Here is a 15626-nt window from a genome sequence, read left to right on the forward strand (position 1 = left end):
TACAAGTACAATACTGAAGTGGACATTACTAGGCGAGATTTGGAAACTACTAAGCAAGAGCCCAAGGAGTCTTTTTCGACCTTCATTACTAGATGGAGGGCGGATTAACCCCCACCAATCTTATCTGACAGTTGTAGAAGGAGAGCTGTAAAGTGTTGTGTTTCAGGGGGTTAATGTCCAAGATTTCATGGAAATGTTCGATCAAGAAAAGGAGAATGACAAATCTGCCAAGGACTTCTATGCACTTTCGGGAACCACAGTGATGTTCCCATTGAAGGTCTGCCAATGCTCGAGAAAGTATTGTCAAAGCATCCAAATTTTATGTCTAGGTACACATATGTTAATCTAGTGAGGAAGGTAATGTTCCAATCCTTTGTTGCGGTTTTGCTTGACATAGAACGCACACCCCTCAAGAGTTTCAACTTGCACAAGGTTCTTGAGTGGAAGGACGTACTTAGTGAGTTGCAATCCATGAGGTTTGATGTTAGGTTCATTCTTGATTGGCTCAAAACCACTGCTGCCTCATGCATCATTCGTGATGGCGAGATGAAGTTGGCTGAACTCATAGCGAAGATTGCAGATTTAGAGAAAGAGATTGCAACGAAGGTATCAGAACTATCCCTCTTGACAAGCCAAAAGGAGTCCATCATGCTGTCCTTAGCCACTAGTGGTAACTCGTCCTCCACAGAAACCCTTGGCGGCTTGTTGGATTAGGATACTCATGCTTTAGTTTATATATGTATTTTCTTTTATAGCCATTGTATTGGTGGACCACTCCATTTGGGATGTAATATGTGTTTTGAGACTTTCTTAGTTATAAAGACTTCTTTCTCCCTTTCTTTTTGTAATAAAAGAAGAAAAAAACTTCGAGGTGTTGTTACTACTCATGTATGCGAAACTATTCAGCTATATATAAAAAACTTATTTAGTTGTGATTTGTCTAGTTGTAAGTGTTGTTGTTATTTGTGCAAAAGGTCGTTTAATTGTGGAGACCAACATCTCATGTGAAAGAAGGACTAGTCAACTATGGACATTGTCTTGTAGAAGGGGTCATGCCTAAAAGAAAATTTTCTACATAAAAGAAAAATTTTCTGCATAACAAAATTTTTCTGCATAAAAGGATTTTTTTCTGTATAAAAGGGGTTATCCCTTGTCACTTCTTTATGTGAGCACATGTTTTTTTTAACTGTTTATGCAAAAATTCTGCACTGTTCAAAACAAAGGACATCTCCAGCCGTAGCTACTGTGCTCCCTTTTTTTTTTTTTTTTTTTTTTTTTTTTGCAAGAGTAGTTTTCTTTAAAAAAAAAAAGTTTTATGAGGAAGTAGCGTTCATTTATCTAGGTATGTGTATACACTTGTATACTAACATACGTATACGCATTATTACCCTTTTCTTTGAGCCATTCTTGGATAAAAATTGTACTTTTCATGGCAAAGGACACCTCCAGCCGTAGCTACTATGTTCCCTTCTTAAAAAAAGAAAAAGAAAAGAAAAATAGAGTGTTCACTCATATATATTCACACGTATATATATATATATATATATATATGTACGTATACTTATATACTTATGTATATATGTGCATTCACATGTGCATATATATATATATATATATACATATACATATATACATATATTTTCGAGCGAACATCTATGTTGTTCTTTTTTTAAAAAAAGAAAAAAAGAAAAACTCAATACTTTTCAAAGAAAACATGCATGATTATGGCAAAAGCGGTGCTTACTTCTTTATTCAGTAGTAGTTGTGATCTTACAAAAGATCGGGGAAAGACCACACAGTACACACACAGGAGATTAAGCATAGTACAACTTAAACCATTTGCCATTAATAGGTTTCGCGAGGACTTCACCACTTGTTGTAGCTAGACAATAGTAACCCCTCTCATTGGCTTCCTTTATAAGGTATGGGCCCACCCAATTCGAGGCAAATTTAGTGGGGGTAGAGAGGTCTCTTCTCACATAATTTGCTACCTTCAAAACCATTTGCCCATTAACAAAAGTTCTAGCCTTCATAACCTTGTTGTAGGCATTGGCCATCTGCTGCTGGTACTGCTGGATACGGCTAAAGGCCAAATTCCTTGCTTCCTCTAGGGTTTCAAGGTCGGAGACCTTACATTCTGCACAGGTGGCTGCACTTATTTCAACTTCTTGACCATGAACCACCCTAGGAGTAGGAACTAATAACTCAACCGGTGACATAGCCTCGGTGCCATACACAAGAGAAAAGGTGAAAAGCTAGTAGTAGTCTTTGCTGAACTTCGATAGGCCTATAAGGTTTCCAGCAAATGTCACTCCATCCTCCCTTATATTCATGGACCATCTTGCTGAGAATTCTCAACAATACTCGATTAGTTGCCTCTGCTTGGCCATTGCCTTAGGGATAGTAAGAAGTAGACTTTCTATGCTTTATGTGACGATGGTCAAGCAGTTTACGAACATCCTTGTTGACAAAAGGAGTGCCATTATCGCTAACGATCTTATGGGGGATGCCAAATCTACAAATTATGTGCTCACGGATGAAATTTGCAACTGCTAGAGAGGTAGCTTTCTTTAACGGGATCGCCTCAACCCATTTTGCGAAGTACTCCATAGCCATTAATATCCAAATATAGCCATTGGACGGTGGATTGATTGGGCCTATCAAGTCTAGCCCCCAAGTGTGAAATGGCCATGGCATTGTCATGTTTTGGAGGCTAGTGGGGTGAGTATGGATCAAGCTCCCATGGACTTGACAAGTGTCACAAGTCTTCACATGCTTGGCCATGTCTTGCTTCATGGTTGGCCAAAAATACCCAAGGTTAAGCAACTGCTGGAGAAGTCGTTTCTTGCCTTGATGATCCCCATATTCACCCCAAAGTGTACTTACCCAACCCAGAGTTCTAGTATAATTTTTATATTTACATTTAAATTTATTTACCACTTCACTAGGATGAACTTTTCGCTTTACATTATATTTACATTTGAATTTTAAAGGTATTTCTATAATCTATGCTAGGCAAGGAAAGGACTACATACTTTTTCTTAGTATCATGCATCTTGGAAATGTTTATTTTGTTAGTGAAAAAATGGACTTAGATGAGTAGTTGGGTAGTTTCAAGGTAAAGTTTAATATGGCATATCAAGTCTTATGTCATTATGGAATCATTATTCTTTCACCATTGTAGAAACCAAAGATTTTTTCATCCACTACCATGCACATTAAATTAAGCAAGTTTTATTTGGATTGGGAGATGATGAGATATTCTTGAGGTTGGTTTGTATTTTTATAATTAAAATTGTCCTATCAAAGTTAATGCTAAATTTGATGTCTGTTGATACCCATTTTCGCGACACATTTTCTACAAGCCTGATTCAACCAAGCTCGACTTCCTTGTGGGTTCAATTCATGTATTATATTATATTTTATTCTTTTAAACATGGCCCAAGCCCATGTGACTTATTGGGGAAATTGAAAAAGTGTGGTTTGGAGGGTATGGGTCAGTTCTTTTTGGACCTTTTGCATGAGCCCAACACATGCATGCTACTAAGTGGGTAAGGGACATTGGTAGCACCTCAAGCTCATGGAAGAGGTCTTGGACCAGAAATTTCCACCCCAAAACAACTTTTATACTCTGGCTGACTGTGGCTCAAAGTTTCTATCTGAACCCATTTTTTCCTTAAAAATAATTGGCTCTCATTGGCCAACTCCAGCTGCTAGCCCTCACTTAGGTGAGCCACCCAAGAGTCTAAAATAATTGAAAAGGTGGAGCTAATGAGGGTTTAGTCAAGCATTTCCCTTAATGATGATAAAAGTATGCCTTCATTTTATCCAAGCAAAACCAAACCTAAAAATTACTAATTTACTACTTACTTAACATCTTGGGATCCAAAGCCTTTTCTATTGACCAAAAGCCAGTTATTAGCAGCGCCCCAAACTCAATATTAAACTCTCCCTTTAACCAAAAAACCAACCAACTACGTTTACCTCATAGAGCTGAAACTTGAGAGCAAAAATCCACTCAACTAGCTAATATTCTCACAATTCTAAAATTTGGGGGTAGAAATATGGGTACAGGGGAACATTCCCTCTCTTCCTCACAACCTCTCTCAATTTCCTCTTCTTGCTGACTGTGGGTCGAAGTTTCGGACCTGTGTTGTTTTTATGCATTTTTTAGCATTTCAGTTATGGCATTTTGATTTCTCTCTTGTTAAAGCACCGTTAGCCTTTTGTTCATTATACATTTGGAATTTTGGGCTTGACCTTCCATAAATAAACACTTCTAAAGAACCCAAGACGAGATTTGGGCCAATCTTGCATTTTTTACGCAAGTCGCCAAAACGTCCCCGACAATGTCTAAATCTCTTTGATTTTTTTTTTTTTTTTCTTGTTTAAAACTTAGGTTCATTTGTTCAATTTCTTTAATTGAAGAAGTATTATGACGAAGAATGCGAAACGAACAACAATCATGCTTTTCCACCAATTTGCTTCCAAGGAAGGATGATCACACCATTCTCTTTAGTTGGATTTTTTTTTTCAATTGCTAGATATATTTTTCTCACCATCTTAGCGGATGTTATAGTTTTAGTTGTTTAGAATAGGCTTAAAAGAAAATCTATTTGTAAGACAACACATATTTTTATGGATAGCATACTGAGTGTTATATACATTTGAAATTTGAAATTCATTCCAAGTGTTATTTTTCAAAATTTATGAATTCAATTGCACTAGCTACATACTTATTTAATTAAATCTAAGACTTTTGAAACAAAATGTTTTCTCCAAATATTTATCTTAAATCATTTGAATATATTTGCTTTCTCGGATTCTAATTATTTTTATGTACAAAATTTATTTGTGGACTCTTACAAAATTTTCATTATTATTATTTTTTATTTTGTCGAAAATAGATGTATTGATTTTTTTTTTTTCCAAGAACTTGAAAATAAATGTACTTATGTAACCCCCTTTGGTCCAGTACAGTCCATTTTAGTGAACTTACTTAATAATGGGAAACAACAGGTTTGAGTTAAGAGTACCTATTTTAAATTCGAATTTATTCAAAAAATATTTAAATGAAAAAAGTAATATTATTAATTTTAGTTGTATAATTTAATGATTTGCGGTCTAAGCTTTTTTTTATGTTCTTTTTTCCTCCCTTATATAATATTAGTATTTTAGCTTTTTGATGAATTATACAATTTTAGTGTTTTGATATGATGTAATTTTAATTTGAAATTTTGAAGATTAATTGAGGACTTTTTTTAATAAAGGGATACAATATTTGAAGATTTATAATATTAAGTTCGGTATCAATTATTTGATGAGTTGGATACTAATGTGAATTTGCGCCAAATGCAATCATTTAGAAGGTAATATCCAAGCATATAGATATGGAAGGTATAATATCAAAGTGCATTGAGCAATCTTTGGACCTTTTTGACCAAATTAAGATGTAGGTATAAAATAAATTGTTCAACATAATTAATGAGTTTGCAATACAAACGACAAACTGAAAAAAAAAAAAATGTTGTTAAATTTTCATTGTTTGTTTTAATTTATATATATATATATATATATATATATATATATTTTAAGGGCGCAATTTGAATCTTGAGCCCAAAAGTTGAAAGTCTCTAGGCTCAAAGAGCTCAATACAATGAATTTGTAGAGAGTAGGTTAGAAAATTAGGTTCTAATGAGTTGGGTAGCAATTATAGTAGATCCAAATGACAATAAAGTAAAAATAAATTGATTTTATCTAAAGAAAATCGTCATCAACATAGTCTGAGGAGATTAGTTCTTGTATATATTTCTTGAAGTTGATTACAAGTACAGTTCTTATTGTTATAATATTTCTTTCCCAAATCTCTGATCTCCTTCTCTCAGGGCCTCCTCTTTATTTTATACTCTCTTCCCCCTTTCATATCTGCCCGTCACGTGTAGATTAAATTGTTGATGTTGATTCTTGTCACATCAGCACCTTCCTGAAGTCTTTAAGGAGTAGCTGTAAGGTTAAAAACTACTGTTCAAGCATCACTTCCTCATTAATACGGGTAGAGAGTTAGTTGCAGAGCATTCAATGTGGTGGTAGCAGCTTTTCTTTAGATATTTCATAGCCTCTCTCTATTCTATTCCTTCCTGATACTTATCCTCAATAGTGGAATTGTCCGGAACGTTTATTTTGATGGCAGACCGCACCTTCTGACCTCGGTTTTGCTCAGCTGAGGAAGCATTCCTCCTCGGACCTCCCTCTTGGACAATCATGATCAGACCTCACCTCCTCACTCACTAACACAGATTCTTATGATTGTGTTTACCCATCCTCGGGCTACTTAATATCCTCAAACTAAGCCCCTGGCCCAATATATACATAGATATATACTACTGGGCTTATCACTCCTACATATATATATATATATATATATATATATTTCTCCATATTGGAGGTGCATTATGCAGTTTTATTTTGAGCTTTTAAAGTTCTCTTTTAAATATTTGTGTTCTGCCCTTCTATTTAGTTTTTTTTTTGGTTGTTGATATTTTTGTATTATATATTGTTTGTGTTTTCTTTACCCAGTTTCCATGTAGTTTAAGAGTTATCATAGTTTTCAAAATCCAATTACTAAAACATAAGCACATATAGATATGGACATATGATTTTGAAGCAACTTTTGAAGGTATTTTGTAGTTGCACAAAAAATTGCTTCCCTATATGTATGATTCAAAAAATTAAATTTTCATTTCATATGAAGATTGTAGATTAAAATGTTAATTAATATTCATTCGTTAGCATTTTTTTTCCCACAAAATAAATATATGATCATTTTGTTCAAATGTCAGGACACAAATATGCATGTCAGCATGTGACACCAGAAGACCCCGCAATGATTTCAAGTAATAGACTCCTATGTTTCATTTTTAAACACAATTCATTTTGTTGTTGAACACAACTCATTACAAGACATGATCTTAATTTTAAAGGCAAAAATGCGTTGGATAAAACTCAAAGTAACACTAATTTTAATGTTCCGATTGCACATCATTTCGGATCAAATCATAAAAGCTCTACACAACATATTTCTCATCTTCTATGAAATAATTAGAAATGTAAAAGTGACTTGCAATAATAAAATATAATATAGAATATGATTGTGAACTAAATTTTTTTTTTTTTTTTTTTTAGTTGGTTTTCTATAACCCTATTACCCTTGAGCAACTTACTTTATATGGCGGACAAAAAATGTTTTAAAATCTTGATCTTGATGAAATTTTGTAGTGGCTAATATTATTTGTATTACTTTAATTTAATTTTAATAAAATATAGATAAACATGACCAATCAAATGAAACTCTTGAACGTATTCAAATGATAATGTCAATATCTGTATGCCAATCTATATATATTAATATGCAAAGATCAAAGAAAATTCAATTAGAATTTGAAATTAGAATTCAATTTTGTGTCATGTGTCTAAATTTATGTGGAGACCACATCATAATTATCCACTTAAGTTTGTGCCATGTGTCCACTTAAGTTTTTTAATCTTTGTTTTAAGTGAGTTAATGAGTACAAAATACTAAGAATCTAAGAACTTAAAATTTATAATAATAATAATAAAAAAAAATAAAAAAAAAAAACAGTCACATATACTCAATAAAAATCACAACACAATAAAGATCACCACACGTTCTATCTTATTCAAATTTAGAAAAAATGATCATAAGTAGTACTAAATTTAGGTAAGAATTTTAATATGTGACTTGTAATGACCCAAAAGATAGCCCAAGCCCACTTAGAATAGTGGTACCCAATACTTTAAGCCCAACACAATAAATTTGTAAGAGAGTGGTCTTTTCGAGTCAACTGCAATGCTAAGTAAGATCCAAGCTTGAAATGAGAAGGACAAAAGCTTTTAATATGAATAGATGAAGCACAAATTCAGTGTAAACACTTCCTCGAGCTCGTCCGAGGATGGATTGTTCATAAAAAGTCAAAGCCAATCTCTCTACAATGTGGTCTTTTCTTCTCAAGTTCCTAAAAAATGCCAATCCTCTTTTCTAGAGGAGTTCTTTTCCTTATATAGTATTTTCTATGGCATCTCAACCCTCCACCTGAACGTCTCAAGGGAATAACTTAGATGCTTATCCCATCAGGACCCTTCTGGAGGTGGTAGAGAGTGTTGTGAGCTGTGAGGTCACTGTTCAAGTGTCTTTTTCTCATAAATGCAGCCAGCTTAGTTGGTGCAGATCATTGAATATGGAGGTGATGGTTACCTTCTATAGATATTTCCTCTCTTCTCTATTTGTACGTTGTTAGGGTACTTTTTTTTACACCTAATTTTATTTGGGTACCACCTATTTATTTTCAAACACCACTAATAAGTTATTGAGTTTTTCCAAATATTTTTTGCTCTATTATTATGTTAATCACAAATGTTTCATATCTCATTTTCTAAATTGAGTTATGATATAAACTATCACAAAAAACCCCAAAACTCATATTTTATCCAATTTTATTATCATATTCTATTTAAAGCCCAAGAATACTTATGCTTGGCAATATTTAAGAAACTCATGATTCAAGTCTATGGCAAAACAATTTTATCAATGGAATTTAAATCCATGATCAAAGCCCATGATTTAAACACATGACAATTTATTTATCCAAAACCCAATTTTCATTGGCAACATCAGAGCCCAATTTTCATTGGCAACATCAAAGCCCAATTCTCATTGGCAATATCAAAAGCCCAACTTATGTTGGCACTATTTAAAGCCCAATTTTCATTGGCAATATCAAAGTCCAATTCTCATTGGCAACATCAAAAGCCCAACTTACGTTGGCATTATTTAAAACCCAATTCTCATTGGTAATATCAAAGTCCAATTCTCATTGACAATATCAAAAGCCCAACTTGCATTGGCACTATTAAAAGACCAAACTAACTACTTGGCACTATTCTATCAAAAGCCCAAGGTTATTAAATACTCGGCAAAATACTATATCATAATTATTCTTAAACATATTATTACAATATTACAAGCTCAATTTATGAATTATCTATTCTCAAAACCCATGGCAATCATCTTGTAAAAGCCCATGGAAAGTTATGATTGTTAGACCCATGACATATATTTATTGTTATAAACCTATGAAATACATGGACATCATTTGCATCGCGACATCCATAATATACGCCTTCGACACTCATGGTAAACATTGAAACCCACAAGCTCATTATTTAAGTTATGATGCGATTATTAGAAACCATGAACATTATTGCAACATGGAATTCATCAAAGTAAATAGTATTTACAAAAGTATTTTGAAACTTGTCCTATTGTTTCAAACATTACAACTAATTGCTCAAAGGCCCATTGCAAGTATTTATGAAAAACCCAAAAATATTTACTAATAAAATCCATAAGCCCATGGCAACAAGTGCACACAACCCAGCCCATGTGAGCAAGTCCAAGCAAAAAAACACAAACAACTAACCAAAAGGCAACTAGAGACTCATACAAGGGAACCGAGCCTTTGAGAATAGACTAAGGGCTGTCCCATCAATTTTCTACCACCCTCTGCCTGATGTGAACAGTGCCCAAGGGCTGTCATATTAGCTGAAGTTAAAAAGATGAAGAGACTCCATGATCTTCCTCAAAACTGCACCTCCAGCGGAAGGGGAGCTGAAACCAAATTATCCAAACTTCAACAAATTGATGCTATAAATGTCAAAAACAATCAAGACATGATTCATGTACCAAGCCTATGAATCCTAAAGGGGAAAATTTGGGAACATGTGGTTTGGAGGGCATAAAGGGATCTCCAACGGAACCCCCTAAAGTATACTGGAACTTCACACTTGGCTTGGGGTGTTGAAATCTTACTTCTTGGGGGACTAAATCTCAGTTTGCAGCATTAGAATTCATTCTTGATACACAATAATTAAGCTCTGGCCCGAAAATCTTGGCACTTAATGCAAAAAGCTCTAAAATCCCATCATTACCCAAAGAAGCAAGACAACCCCTCAAAGTGGATTTTCTTACTTCTGATCAAAATCTCAGGAAAGTTAAACCTTGATTTCGTCACCCTTGATGAGTCATGCATTTTTGGATTCTTGTCAATCAATGCTTCTCTAAAACTCCATTATAAAAACATACACACCTCAGCCCACTGAGGGAGGAAACCTCTCTAAGAACTTCTGTCATTGACTACATTCTGCAGAAATTCAACCCCTATTAAGCTTTCTTTAAGCCCCCCAAGCTCTCTTGAGCTCACTCACAACCTTTCTCATCCTATAGTCATCATAACACCAACATTCACCACTTTGCTTACACCTTCCTACTCCATAAATGTCCCATAACTGACCAAGACAGCCACTCCCTTTGAAACCCTTGGTTTATTTACTACTTTGCTCGTGGTTTAGCTTTCCTTAAGCTCGCCACTCATCATCTTCAGCCTACACTCATTTATCCCAGATATTCTTCCTACCCCTCTACACAACCATAACTCAAAAATGTCTTCCAACTAGACACAAACAGCCCATTACTCACAAAAGGCTTCAATCTTAGTGTTAATTCCATCTCACTCACTCAAAATAGCCCACATTCACCTCATTCATGTCTTATAATTATACACTTACCAAAATCTTAGTTTAATACTTGCTGCACTGAGCTGGAGATCCTTCTCTCCCTTCATTCCATCCTATTTTTCCTCTTTTATTTGTAACTATGGAGCCTTTAATCATTGTTTATTATTATGATGAAGAATATAATGTATTTGTAATAATTAAATTTTTCCCTCACAATTGATGTAATGATGGCTGAAAGTACCATAAATTCCCTTGACCAAGAGACACAAGGACCCTCAGGAGTGAACATTTTCCTAAATTTATTTAATCATTGACTGCTGGACTCTAAGTATAATTTCACCCCTACTGCTGGAGATAATACCGTACCGTTAGATGACTGATTTGAACTATGACGTCGTAAAAAGACTAATAATATAACAAACTAACAATACTAACGTGTTTATTGGGTTTTATTGTTATCTTCTTGTTAGGGTGCAGCCTCTATCTCTTGCTTGGGCGGACTTACACCACACCGATAGCCTTTGGGTTTTATTTCAAGGGCCCATTGTTGAGTTTCGGCTTGACTACCCCATATTCTATTTGGGGACATCAGAAATCTCCCCCTCAACATACGTCTTTGATGGCTTTCATGGTGTCCTGCTTTTGGATGCTGGTGGACAGTTGGGGCATTCTGAGGTGCTACGGCTCCTCGGGCTCCTCAGACAATAGGTTCATCCGTATCCTATCCTTAGACCTCTAATCGCATATTTGCCTAAACTAGCGTTGTCTTCAAGTCTGACTTCCTTGAGATACCCAAAAAAAAAAAAAGAGTCTGACTTCCTTGGACTCTGCCAATGCGTCAGGCTTTAATTGGCGCTTGAATGGGCCTTCGCCTTTCCTTGGATTGGACCTATGGGCTTCATTTTTTGGTTTGGATCCCTCCCTCCCCCTTATTTGGTCAACTCACAAGTGAGCCCATCAATCCTTCAGCTGCAGCATTTCAGCCAACATGAACACGAGCCCATCAATCCTTATTTGGGTTTTATTTCAAGGGCCCATTGTTGAGTTTCGGCTTGACTACCCCATATTCTATTTGGGGACATTAGAAATCTCCCCCTCAACATTCGTCTTTGATGGCTTTCATGGTGTCCTGCTTTTGGATGCTGGTGGACAGTTGGGGCATTCTATCCTTAGACCTCTAATCGCATATTTGCCTAAACTAGCGTTGTCTTCAAGTCTGACTTCCTTGAGATACCCAAAAAAAAAAAAAAGAAGAGTCTGACTTCCTTGGACTCTGCCAATGCGTCAGGCTTTAATTGGCGCTTGAATGGGCCTTCGCCTTTCCTTGGATTGGACCTATGGGCTTCATTTTTTGGTTTGGATCCCTCCCTCCCCCTTATTTGGTCAACTCACAAGTGAGCCCATCAATCCTTCGACTGCAGCATTTCAGCCAACTTGAACACGATGCCAAATTGCCAATTGCCATAGCAGTATACACCTCTCCTCCTTCAGCTCTCAGATTGCTCTCTACAGATCTCCCTCCTCTCGGGTTAGCTCTCTCTCTCTCTCTCTCTTGATATTTACCTTTATTACTGATTCGTGAGTCCAAACACATTATAGTTAAGTATTACATGTATTTGATGTTGATAGTTTACTGAATATTCGTAAATGGACTTTCAAATTGAAATTCCATATTATTGACCTCTTGAAAGATTGGTGTCAGTGGAAATGCTTGTTTTCTTGGCATTTTTTTTGTTGGCTTATGCTCTCATTTGTGGTGGGTGGGTATATGATGGTGTCATTTGTGTTGGGCATGTTTTAGCTGTGCTGGGGCCATGGGAAGGGGATTTAGAAGGGGGGAAATATATGAATGAGGTACTTGTAATAGCATAATTTCTTTTTTATATTTACATGTGTTCATGTTCATGTGTTCATGTGTTTTATAATTTTGCATATGAGGTGTTTGAGAAAAATGCATATGGATGTTTGTGTTGGGCATGTTTGCATATGGAGTAGTATTCAATAAAGAATTACATTTTGAAAAATAATTTGTTAACAATCAAGTAACTCTTCCTAAATGATAGGAAGCCTTTATTTGATAAGCCTATCAATAAACTAAAGAACCAATCCAACTAATTCTTTATCTTCTATTTGATAACCCGGCTAACAAATTGGACCCCATCAGCAACACTTGCTCTACATTGTACTCCTTCAGCAGTATCTATTTTGCATTCCAATACTCTTTAGCCTTCATGCCATCATTTCCTTACATCACATCCATACTTGTCTAGTTCATAACATAATTTCGTTAATATATAGTATGCTTGGGATGGGCAGATTGCTTGAGCTTGACATGAGATTCAATGCAGAACATTATGCCAAAGTAATGGTTGACCTGTGATTCTGTGAACAACTTTGGCACTATGAGAAATATTATAATTTGAATTTATATACAACTATTCAAAGGAAAAGTAATAAATAGTACTTTTTAAGACCGATGAAAAATTATACAAACCAGATCAATTACAAATGTTTAAGAAACTAAACTACTTATCATTGTACATTGTCATAACAAAGTTCGATAATGCTTATAGGCAATTTTTTTTTGCAAAATGCAAAAGAGTAAAAAACAGCCACAACATAGAGTTTGTTAATTATTTATTTGTGATTTTGTGTAAAAGAAATGTTTATAGAGTTTTAGTAAGTATATTATTTATTTATATAATTTAAAAAATTATTAATTAAACTACGTATTTATTAAGTTGACCACCAAATCTGGCTAAACTCACTGTTTGACTGTGTCCGACTTAGGGGGTTTTAGCCATTCAGGGTAGAGAGTGAGAGAGAGATGGGGAGGAGGATATTGAACGATGCGTTGAGATCGATAGTGAATGCGGAGAAGAGAGGAAAAGCAACAGTGGAGTTGAAGCCTATCTCCAATGTCATTTCTTCCTTTCTCAAGATCATGAAAGATCGAGGTAAATCTGTACTATTCCTCCTCTTTGCCAATATGGGTTTTCTTTATAGTTCTACTTTTTCCATTGCTTCAATCAAAATTTCCCATTTACACTTTTGGATTCCCTTATTATTTGAAATAGTGGTGGGTTGTATCAATTAAGGATCTTTGCAACTTCAATGGTTTTGTTTTTATTTATCTTGAGGTAATGTAATATTTGTGTTTGGTCTTTGGTGCTGAAGGGGTAAAAGGTTGGTGGGTACTTCAAATTATTGGTGTCATAATGTTGGAGCTAGCAGAAATAGTGAGACACTGAGATACTGGAGTTTTTGGATTGAAAATGAATGGTGGATTGTCTATTTTATTCCTACCCATAAAAATTTTAGTAAGGTTGTTTTCGAAATCTGGTACTCTAAATAGAGTGATGAGCGATTGCATCATGGTTCTGTTTCATTTCATGTGAATTTCAGAGCATTTTAAATTCTATTTTCAATGTTTGAAGCCCAGTGCTGTTACACTCAACTCAAAGTTTTTTTTTTTGTGTGTGTGTGTGTGTGTGTGTGTTTTCATTGGTCTTGTATATGTTTCTACTCTGAACTGATATAGGTTTAAGCTTTTTTGATTCTTGGTTATGCTTGCGTCTGGTGAATTTTGAACCCGTTGTCTTATCCTCCATCTATTGTGGGAGGAGGAAGTATTATTAGATTTAGAGCTCATATACTTATTATTTTTATAAGTAGCTCATTACTGGGTCTAAGCCAAAATTCTACTTGTTTTATTATTATTTTTCAAGTACTGGTGCCTTTAGTCTTATTCTTTGTCCAATATTCCTAAAAGACGAGAGGTTGAAACAATTTCCATAAAGTAAGAGGGAGATAATTTAGTTTAGAACCCTTGGGAGGTCCCTATCATAATTAGAAACCTGAAGTTACTAGAAAATAGATAAATAAACATAAATGGGAAACAAGGAGGTGCCTGTATTTTACTTGATAAATTGGATAGCTGTTTGTGTTTTATTGGGATCAGAAGTATGATTTCATTTAATTTTCCTCACAGCAGCTCTAGCTGCTTATGAAAGGTTAGGCTTAGGCATTTTCAGATAGTTCCTTTGCTTCTATATGAATCCATGCTTACGGAGGGGTAGTTTAGGAAGTTTCTTAAACCTCCTTCTCTAGACCAGCAAAGCTTTGCTACCCATGGATTGGAGCAGCTACTATACACATGCATTTCCTTCTTCTATTTTTGGGTTTGGGTTCTGAAGGTTATTGGTTATCTTTTGCATGCTGCAGAATGAACAGCTTGTTTTTTTGGGCACACAGTTTAATTAACTTGGTATATTTACTTTTAGGGTACATCAAGGATTATCAGGTCTATGATCCGCATAGAGTGGGGAGGATAACAGTTGAACTACAAGGAAGGGTTAAAGATTGCAAGGCTCTCACTTACAGGCAGGATATCAAGGCAAGGGATATTGAAAATTACAGATTGCGTATGCTTCCAACACATCAGGTTTGTCACATTTTGATGTTCAACATTCTGTCATGGATGCTTGTTTTCCCCTTTTATATTGGAAAAGGCTTGGGGGGAAGAATGGGCTCTGTGTTTGTGTTGTTAATGAAATCTCACTTGTTTATGAAAGAATGAGATTCTTCTTCTTCTGACTTATCTTATTACTTGTCTTTCCCTCTCTCCTTGCAGTGGGGTTATGTTGTAGTCACAACTCCAGATGGTGTTTTGGATCACGAAGAGGCAATTAAAAAGAATGTGGGTGGTCAGGTTTTGGGTTATTTTCTTTAGACTTCCAACTTGCCTTTTTCGACATGCTTGGAGGGAAAGGGGCATAGAGTTGCCCATATGATCACATTTTGCCTTTTTTAGCAAGCATTTGTTATGTTGTCTACTTTTCTTCTTCAGTCAGTTGTAATTTTGTCTCTGTTGATGAATGAAATGATGGACATGACGTTGTTTCCTTTCTCTTCCTAAATTGATTGTTTGTTCAGTATTGAAACATGATGGTACAAATTCACTAGATCTACCTGAGAATTTGGTCATATTGTTACTTAAAGTATCTTAATTATCATATTGTTACTTAAAGTATTTA

General features: G+C 35.1%; 1 protein-coding gene across 2 annotated transcripts; it reads left to right on the top strand.

The window, feature by feature from the left end:
* Positions 1-11962: 11962 nt before the first annotated feature.
* LOC126692864 (40S ribosomal protein S15a-5-like) lies at positions 11963-15576 on the top strand. 2 transcript variants are annotated; one of them, XM_050388668.1, is made up of 4 exons: positions 11963-12118; positions 13391-13547; positions 14874-15034; positions 15224-15576. In XM_050388668.1, the coding sequence occupies exons 2-4, from the start codon at positions 13418-13420 to the stop codon at positions 15320-15322; spliced, it is 390 nt and encodes a 129-aa protein (XP_050244625.1). In that variant the 5' UTR covers positions 11963-12118; positions 13391-13417; the 3' UTR covers positions 15323-15576. The 2 variants fall into 2 exon arrangements, with proteins under 2 accessions (XP_050244625.1, XP_050244624.1); XM_050388667.1 differs by having other exon boundaries at positions 11979-12118; positions 13381-13547.
* The last annotated feature ends 50 nt before the right edge of the window (positions 15577-15626 follow it).

This window comes from Quercus robur, chromosome 7, assembly GCF_932294415.1.
Source record: "Quercus robur chromosome 7, dhQueRobu3.1, whole genome shotgun sequence".
NCBI lineage: Eukaryota > Viridiplantae > Streptophyta > Magnoliopsida > Fagales > Fagaceae > Quercus > Quercus robur.